This window comes from Echinops telfairi, unplaced genomic scaffold, assembly GCF_000313985.2.
Source record: "Echinops telfairi isolate 266 unplaced genomic scaffold, ASM31398v2 ScPeMD7_6;HRSCAF=24_0, whole genome shotgun sequence".
NCBI classification, from domain to species: domain Eukaryota; kingdom Metazoa; phylum Chordata; class Mammalia; order Afrosoricida; family Tenrecidae; genus Echinops; species Echinops telfairi.
Genome location: NW_022103902.1, coordinates 14,763,297 through 14,773,049, shown reverse-complemented (window position 1 = coordinate 14,773,049; position 9,753 = coordinate 14,763,297). Strand labels below are relative to the sequence as shown.

At 43.4% G+C, this 9,753-nt stretch overlaps 1 protein-coding gene across 1 annotated transcript in view; it reads left to right on the top strand.

The window, feature by feature from the left end:
• The window catches only part of CCDC191 (coiled-coil domain containing 191), a 102,810-nt gene that overhangs the window by 36,277 nt on the left and 56,780 nt on the right, over positions 1-9,753 (top strand). The window contains exon 8 of the mRNA XM_004706488.2: positions 6,696-6,886. Coding sequence (XP_004706545.1) covers positions 6,696-6,886 — 191 coding nt within the window. The remainder of the gene's footprint in view (positions 1-6,695; positions 6,887-9,753) is intronic.

Below are 9,753 nucleotides of genomic sequence, written 5' to 3'. Positions count from 1 at the left end.
TAGCCCTTCATAATTCATAACTTATTATAGCTTAGTCATAAGTTACACTGTCCAACATCCCCCCCCTGCCCTTTTCTCTGCTGTCCCTCCCCCAGGGAGGAAGCAATACTTAGATTCTTGTAATCAGTCTATTTACCTATCTTATCTGCTTGTGTTGTGTGAGTGGTTTATGTTTGCCTTCTTTCCACTATTGAGCTGATGCTATCCTGGGGGTTGTTTCTTCTTTGTCATCTTATGGGTGGAGTTGTTCTATGTGATGGTCTCTTATTTGCCCATACTGGATTGTCAAGGATCTTTTGTAGGGCTGGGTTTCTTTTTATGTATTCTTTGAGGTTTTCCTTGTCTGAGAAGACTCTTACTTCACCTTTTTTTTTTTAAAGAAAAAAAAAGTTTTAATACAGAAGGAGAATAAGCACCATATCTTCCAGGATGTAACAACAAAAGCAGCTTCTGTCTAGAGCCAGAAGCGCTAGACAGCATTGCTCATGGGGTAGCATTGCTCAGGGCTGTGGTGGTCCAAACAGAGATCCTGGCAAGTCCAGTCCTTGGTGCTGTGTACTGGACTGGATATCTTTTCTCTAGTGATGTTAGTGATAGGAAGCACAGATGGCTGGGGATGGAGAAGCAGTGCTTTCCTGTGGGGCAAATTTATGAAAATTTTGAATAGGATGGTTCCCAAGGTACTATTTTCCACTGCAAAATTCACTGCTGTTCCACCGACCTCCTTAGTCCTGATCCGTCCCCATCAAAATGTGCAGCCTTGGAAACCCTGTCTAGGGTCATTATGAGTCGGAATAAACTTTGTGACACTGGGGGTGGGACCCTAGTCCCCAAAAGGCAAAAGGAAGTTGGGAATGTAGCAATAAATAGGGTGTGGGTTTCCAGGAGCAAGGAACCAGGTATGAGGCCCCAGGGGGAAGTGTAACATATTTCTAACTTCTAGCCTTGGCCAGCTCCCCTAGACCAGCAGTCACACCACATTCGGCAAAAATAAATTGTAAACTTGTTGACATTTTTGTCCTCTTTACAATTCATTGTTTATTTTCCCATGACTGAGAATTTTGATGCAATTATCACTGAGCTTTCTGACAAAAGAGAAATGGCTGAGGAATTTTGATGAGTTACCCACTTCATTAATCAGAACCGGCATCTCCAGTGACAGGGTTAGAATTACAATGAAGATTAGATAGCAAATTGCTGTTCCACCTAACGTCAATCATTCCCAGTGACAGCAGTGTGATTACACTTCAGGGAAGAGCTTTTCTTGCCAACAGAACGAGGGCAACTCCAGTGCAGGTAATAAATTTAGCAGGGCGAGCTGTCATTTCTTCTCTGGAGTGGAATCCTTAACAACCAAATGATGTCTTGTGGAAGGTTTTGAGGGGAGGAAAGCATTTCACCTAAAAACTTTTGAAAATACACCTTTTAAGTATTTTACAAAAGGATTTTAGATCTGTGCCTACGAGCACATCTTCCCCCACCGTAATTGTTGTCGGTGTTTTATTTACACCTAGCCAGCCTTGATTATCATCTCAAATCTGGTGGAGAGAAACCAGAAGCTAGGGAAAGAATGCCTGCCTCTCTAGAGATCTGGCTGAGATCAAAGCATGGCGTGGGAATTAATGAGCGAGGTGAGGAATTATGGGTGGGAGGTCAGGCGAGCTGCCTGTCCAGTTAAAGCATGACGCTCTCCCGTCTCCCGGCCGACACCAGATCTCCTGGTCCTCTTCAGCTTGGTGGCATTTTTCAGTGGTTTCTGCTTCACTGAGCAATGGCATGGCTCACTAGCTATGGTCCTTCCCCAGTGGAAAGCAGGCCCAGGGGCAGCCGGGAGTCAGCTGGGAGGCAGGGGAAGTGGAAAGAATAATAGAGGAGTGTCCATGCATGCCTTGGCTCATCTCTTCAAGAGAAGAGCAGAAAGTTTGCTCTGAATCCAGAATAACTGAGTGGTGATTCCTGATTCATACTTCGTTTTGTTTTTTATTAAATGTTTAACAAGAATCCTTTCTTGAGCAGACAGATGATAGGGGGTGGGCGGGGAACACTAGCAAACCAATTTCAAGCAAACAGTTGGTAAATCAGATAGAAACTTTGCTATTGGTGACTTCTGTGTACTGAAACAATTATAAACCTTTGAAAGGGATCATTGTCTTCTCAAAATCTGAACTCTACTGTCTTTAAGACCACACATTGACTGTCATGCACTGGCCTGGGGTCAATGCCGACGCCTAGTGACCCTAGAACTGCCCCTGTGGGTTTCCAAGGCTGTAAAAATTTACAGGATTGGAAAACTTCCTCTTTCTCCCACAGAATGGCTGGTGGTTTCGAACTGCTGACCTTGTCGTGCACAGCCCATTGTGTAAACCCACCAAGCCGCATGGTTCCTCTACGGACCCAAGGATTCCTAAACTCAAATTCTCCCCTTCTTCATTCAGATAGGGACTCACTGGGTAGTTCTCACTGTTACCATGCTCAGCTGTTAACCAAAAACTGGGAGGTTCAAGCCCACCCCGAGGTGCCTTAGAAGAAAGGCCTGCCGGGCTGCTTTCAGGGACTCACAGTCCGACTCTGACACAGGCGCAGTCACCGAGTTGACGTTGACTTGAAGGCAAATGTTTCTTAAATTCTGACGTGCCCTTTTCCAGGTTTGTTTTGTTTTATTTGTTTCTACCATGTTAGGTTATACAAAGAGCTTTCAAAAAGTTCCCTGGAAAGGGGGGATTAAAAGACAATGACATATTCCCATGCGGGGGACATGCCAGCCCCCCACAACTAATTGTGGGTTCAATAAGTGCAATTGTACGGTTAAAATATATAAAGGTTATAATAAAGTCCTAGAGAGCATTAGATATAAAAGAGGGAGTGAAATAATGGAGTCAGACACATTTCATGGTAGTATGCTCACCTCAGCCCCGCTTGGTGGTCCACGTGGAGATAGGGAAGGGGGAGGAGGACAAGGAGAGAGGGAACAGGGGAGCGAGGATGGGAGAGTAGAGGGGGAACCTACTAGAGGCCAAGAGGGGAGCCCCAGAGAGCTCTTTATTGCTAACCCAGACTTATATACCTTTGGGTGGGCATGCAAGCCCCCTAATTACAGGTAAAGACATACGTCACAGGAAGGGTTGCACTATAGGTTATACAGCAATGGGAGGGGGACAAACTAGGGATATACATGCACTAGGAAGAGGAGGGATTGGGGGCACACATGTGACAAGAAGGGTGGATCCTAGATTCAGGATGGCAGCCTTACTTTGGATGTCACTGAGCAGGTTTGACCTGTTCTCTGGATCTCCATAGAAACCATTATCAGTAGGGTATAAACCCCACCCACAGGGACCAGACTGATGGCCGCAAGTCTTTCGGGAGAAGTAGCCCATTGTCCTTAACAGCAGAGAGCAGGCCCTACCTTGGTGGGACCAGACAATTGTCTGGCAACTGACTGCCTTTAGGGAGGATGTCTCTAAGCCTCTGACCTCCCACCATATGTTGGCAAAAAGCCTCTAATGTTTGGCATGTCTTTGTGGGAGACAAAGCTGAGGAAAAGTCTCTTTAGAATCCCACATTCCCATATACTTTTTGAAGCTCCCTCATATAAAGAGCTCTTTTTCATTGCAGTAGAATGAAAACGTTTGCCCTTTCTTATTCAGAGGGACTCTGCCTGACAGAGTTTAGTCTCCAGGATGGCAGAATATACCTTCATTAGCTAGCCTCATATGTATCACTAGCTCTTGGCTTTGGAAATTCGGTCCTTAAAGGCTCCTCTACTTTTATGAGGAGTTATGAGGCTCACCAACTTTTGCTTGGTGAGGTCATTCTTAGTAATATCCGCAGCCTGTTTTGTAATGATGGTCTAAAGATTAATAGAATAGTACATGTATGCGGTTTGAACTTTACGGCGAAAGGGATGTACAAATCCCAGGGCACGATGATAGTGTTGTTATTGTCAGGGGTGGATTATGTTTGCACTAGTCGTCATTAGAAATATTCCAGGAGTTAAAATGGGAGACAGTATGCATAGAATATTTCACCAAGCCATTCAAGAAGGGTCTCATGTAAATCTGGTAAATAGACAAAAGGCATAGCAGATTAAGCATTAGGCTGTTAACTGAAAGGTCAAGGGTTCAAGCCCATCAGCCACTCTGAGGGTGAAAGATGAGACAGCCTACTCCCATAAGGATTTGCAGCCTTACAAACCCTATGGAATAATTCTACTCTGACCTTTAGGGTCACTAGGAGTTGTAATTGACTCAAAGTGAGGTTGTGTTTTTTAGGGGGGGCGGTGTTTTACTAGTTATGATACTCAACACCATTTTTCATGCTTTATTTTAATGGCTAAATAAGCCAATTAGGATTGTTTAAAGTAAGTCTCAGTCAAGCCACTGTGTGTATTTTCTTTGCCATACTGAAGGCATAGTCATTCATTCATTCCTCCTTCTCTCCCTGGCTCTCTCCATTCCTTTCTTCCGAGCTAAAGTGGTTCTGAAAAAAGATGCCCTGGCTTAGCATAACAGAAAGGGAATGGGAATGAGGGTATTTTTCAATATGACAGAATTTCTCCTAATGAAAATTTAAAATAAAGACTATTTCGTAACTTGTAGGATTAGAAAGAGACTTTTCCCCAGCTTTGTCTCCCACAAAGACATGCCAAACATTAGAGGCTTTTTGCCAACATATGGTGGGAGGTCAGATGCTTAGAGACATCCTCCCTAAAGGCAATCAGTTGCCAGACAACTGTCTGGTTCCACCAAGGTAGGGCCTGCTCTCTGCTGTTAAGGACAATGGACTTCTCCCTAAAGGGTTGCAACCATTAGCTTGGTGCCTGTGGGTGGGGTTTATACCCTACTGATAATGGTTTCTATGGAGATCCAGAGAACAGGTCAAACCTGCTCAGTGACTTCCAAAGTTAGGCTGCCATCCTGAATCTAGGATCCGCCCTTCTTGTCACATGTGTGCCCCCAATCCCTCCTCTTCCTAGTGCATGTATATCCCTAGATTGTCCCCCTCTCGTTGCTGTATAACCTATAGTGCAACCCTTCCTGTGACATATGTATTTACCTGTAATTAGGGGGCTTGCATTCCCCCCAAAGATATATAAGTCTGGGTTAGCAATAAAGACCTCTCTCGGGCTCCCCTCTTGACCTCTCATCGGTTTCCCCTCTCCTCTCCAGTCCTCTCTCCCCTGTTCCCTTTCCCCTTCGCTATCTCCATGTGGACCACCAAGTGGGGCTGAGGTGAGCATGCTACCATGAGATGTGTCTGACTCCATTATTTCAATCTCTTTTATCTCTCATGCTCTCTATGACTTTATTATAATATTTATATATCTCAACCGTACAATTGCGCCTGTCGAATCTGTGATCAGTGTTGGGGGGCTGGCCCTTCCCCCACAGTAACTTACCTAAATGAGAATGTATCTAAATGATTTCCTATGTTTCTGGTCAAATGGACTATTTCTAAGAATTCTACGAATGTTCCTTTTTAATTATTTATATCAAAAGTAGAGATTATATCTTAAACAACTTTGGTCAGAGTTGCCACATTCAAAGACAATGGTAACTGTGTGGTAAGTGTCTGAGTAGTGAAAGGTAAGTATTTTTGCAGAGAAGGAAAAGAACTGACGCCATCCAGTAAGGCCGCCAAGCCTTCCTTTGAAGCTGGTCATCGGGGCCAGCGGTCAGTAGTGGTCACCGAGTCCCTTCCTGTGAGCTCCTTTTCTGGTTTTGTGCTCCCCATAGGTGGTACCCCTCCCAGATGTGTCGTTTCCTTTGTGGGCCCTGTCCTGTCTTCCCTCAGGGGGCTTACTGTCTAGTAGAAACCACTGACAGGTGAGGACAATACAGTGTGATGAGCGTTTTGACTGACGAGGAAATAGGTTGCAGTGGGAGTACAGTGGCAGGGCGCTCACATTTGGTAGCAGGCGGGCTTCCTGAGAGAGGGAGGGCTCTGAGAGTAGTCAGGCAGAGTAGAACCACTAGACAGAGAGAGCAGAGTGTGAAACAGTCTGACTGGAGTAAGGCTAAGAGGTGAAAGTCATTTGAGGTAGTAGAAGAAAAGTTTGCTGTCAAGGTAGAAGATTTCGACAAGGACTTGGAATTTTTAAAGAATAGAACACAAGTAAAGTACTGCCCGTCAGGGTCTGTAGACACCAGGTGATTTACTGTCCAATGCACATAATAGAAAATTGCATCCATTCTCTGTAGATCTGTTCAGCAAAGCCCTCGTATGGCCAGTGGTAGTCCACGGACCACAGAGGGCAACCCAACCTCTCGGGCCTGCCCATGCTCCCTTATGCAATACATCATTGTTTTGAAGAATTAAGCGATTGGCATTTTAGACTCGAAGACAGCATGACAGGAGATCATCTTGGAAGCAGGTCTTTCAAGCCTCTCAAACAAGTGTCTGAACTCACATCTTAGAAGTGGCTGTTGCTCTGGCTTACCACAGGACTGGTACTTTACCGTGAGAATCTCCTGCATTTACATTTCAAGGCAGAGCAGGCTTCAGTTGCACGACATTTTTGGCCACTAGTAACATAAAGGAATTGTGCTTTGTCAGATCGCTCTCTATTCAGGCAACGTTTCCTAGACTTGTTAGGAAAAAAATGTGAGTGGAAAGTGTGAGAAGAGGACTCTTGATTAATATAGGACAGCAGAAGCCCTGACCACTGACCATTTTCCCCTGTGTTCCCAATGCAGTGTCAAAAACGGTATTTCTCTGCCTGGCACCAGCTGATCCTTGATCATAGGATTAAACTGGGGAAAGCTGGTACCCTGTCCGACTGGAAGTTTCAGCTAAAGGTCCTACGAGCCTGGAGAGACTACACAAGGGCCCAGAAGTTGGAACGGGAGACTCAAGCCATGGAAAACGATCTTAGGGAAGAAAACAGGTACCATTATTTGTACCCGGGAAAATTGCCTAGATGGCTTTTTTAGGACCTCTTCCTGAAGAATCCAGAAATGAACTCTAAAAATGCAGTTCACTGGAAGCATCTCATCCATACATACCATGTGGAAATCACTTTTGTTTCCATGCAGGAGATTTGAACTAAAGCATTTAAACACACAAAAATATTATCCGAATATACATGCTTTGTTGCTTTTCAAGAGACACATATTTGGCTTTTTCCTTGCTTTCTGGTGCAGTAGCATTGCACCTCTGACCATCTTACAATTCATAATTGGGAGTTTGGCTTATATGCCAACAATTCTCGGTGGAAGAAATCATGCTCTGTACATAAAATGTTAATTGGGGACACCCACTGAGAGGGCAGACCTGCCAAGAGTGATTGTGCCCCCTCCCTCATCCTTAGAGGTTTTAGACAGGTTTATAGCAGCTCTCTCTTCTTCTTCTTTTAAATGTATTGTGGTACGCGTATATGTAACAAATCATTCTCCATTTCAGCATTTTTCACACATGCAATTCAGTGACATTAATTTATCAAGTTGTTCAACAGTCACTTTTACTTGTTTCCTGATTTTCCATTACCCTTAAAAGAATCTCAGTATCCCAAAAGTAATGAGTCCTTCTCCCCACCTCCTGACTGACCCTTGGCAAGCACTAATACACTTTGTTCTCTGGACACTTTCCTGTCCTAGATATTGCACATAAGTGGTATCATGCAATAAGAGTCCCATTGGGACCGACTGAATTTGCTCAGTATAATCTTTGTAAGGTCTATCCATATTATAGCCAGCATCCAAATTTGTTTCTCTTGATAGTTGGTTATAAGTCCATTGTATGTATATATCACATTTTACCTCATCTATGCGCTGTTGTTGGACAATTAGGGTTTTTAGGCAGTAGATTCTTATATATTTTTAGGCAGTAGATATATTTCCAGCAGTTCTACTCCTAGGTATACACCCCCAAAGAAACTGAATTAAAAGCAGGAGTACTAATAGATAGTGGTACGCCCCTGTGCATGCAGCAGTGTTTACTAAGCCAAAAAGTGGAATCCACTTCCTCTTAGGCTTGTGAATGACACAGAATTTGCCCTCAGGTTGTTCATCGTTTAAAAATCAAATGTAGTTCTAATTCAAATTTGCATTCTTGAATCAAAATCATAGATAGAAATGGAGCCTTTTTTTATTTAGGGAGGGGGGTTTGTGTTCATATGGGTAATCACTTTTTGACAGACAAGTTTCTCACTTATATTCAAGATGAGAAGTTGAGTCATGAGTCCACAGCAGCCCTGTTGAGTGAAGGGAATGATGCTGTGTGAGTTCTACAACCCTGTGATCATGTGAGACCTGGGCATGGGTACCCCAGAAACCAATGGCTCTCTGTTCTCAAAGAACTCATGGTTTTGTGGGGAAAACAAGATAAAGAGGTATTAAGCAATCTTGTCAATTGAATACTACACTCCCTTCGGACTGCAGAGAGCTCTACATGGGGAGGTGGCGGTGACAGCTGTGGCTGAGGAAGCTCCCACGGTGGCAGGAAAGGCTTTATCAAGAAGACGGGTCTAGAACCGAGTTCTACATGGGAAGGAGGATGTTCCTAGATGGAGATGGGAAACCAAGGCAATGGCAGGAAGGTTTGCTTTTCATTTTTTTAGCACGACCATGAGAAAATATTAAACTTACATATATTTTACTTCGAAACTTTAGAGAAAAATCATCTTGGAGGAGGAAGGACCAGATGTCCAGCCCCTTCATTTACAAATGGTAGAAGTGCACCCAGAGAAGGCTAAGGTCATAAGGCAAGGGCCATCCTGACTGATGGGCCATCAGGTAGAAGGTTGTTGAGTCTACTAACTTATGGGAGGTCTTGAACACCCACATACGGAGTTCATGCATCCTTTTGGTAAATATAAGAGAGTTCTTGAAGGTTTTTAGGCAGTAGGGTAACCTAATCAATTCCTCCTCTTTAGAGTATTCTGAAGGACATCGTTTAGTGAACAATCAAAAGGGCCGTATTAATGGTCTACATTCTTAGGGCCTCATGATTGATACAAGGCCTGGGGAGGACAGGTTGTTGAAAAAGGAATTGTTGGCAGGATTTGCTGCAAGAAGAAGGGACACTGGTACCAGAAGGTGTCTCAAAGGGAGCCACATGAGTGAAGACACGTGGGAATGGAAAGAGATGTCAATGTGAAAAGCACCTGTGGGCATGCACACAAGGAGAAACTTGAGACTTGTTCCAATTAAACTGTTTAAATACAAAAGCACTAAGTGCAGATTTCATAATAGCATGAGGTGCCAACTTTTTTTTTAAAGGTCTTAGAACTTTTTGTCTCTCATCTGTGCATTCATTTCAGGTGTCTATTTTTAAGTGTTCAGAAGAAGTACGATTTTTTTAAACAAGCAGTTAGAAAATAGTTACCTTACATACATATTTTTTACTCTAAAGCTTTAAGAGCAAAGGACTCTTAGAGCAGAAAGGTGCCTCAGATCCATACAATCCAGTCTCTCAATTTATCGATGATGAAAGGAAAGCCTAGGCAAAATCAGGGTCAAAAATCCATGAGCTAAGAGTAGCAAGACCAGGACTAGGGTATTTACTTATTTGTTTTTCTGAGTCAGGTAGATTTTTTTCCTATACCTTAGGGCATCTGTCGTGATAAAGACATCTAAGTCATGATTTCCTAAGATAACCAATTTTTTTTTTCATTTGTTAAATCTTTTTATTGGGGACTCTTACAGCACTTATGACATTCCATACATCAATTGTATCAAGCATATTTGTACATAGGTTGCCATCATCATTTTCTAAACATTTACTTTCTTTTTTAACATTTTATTAGGGGCTCAT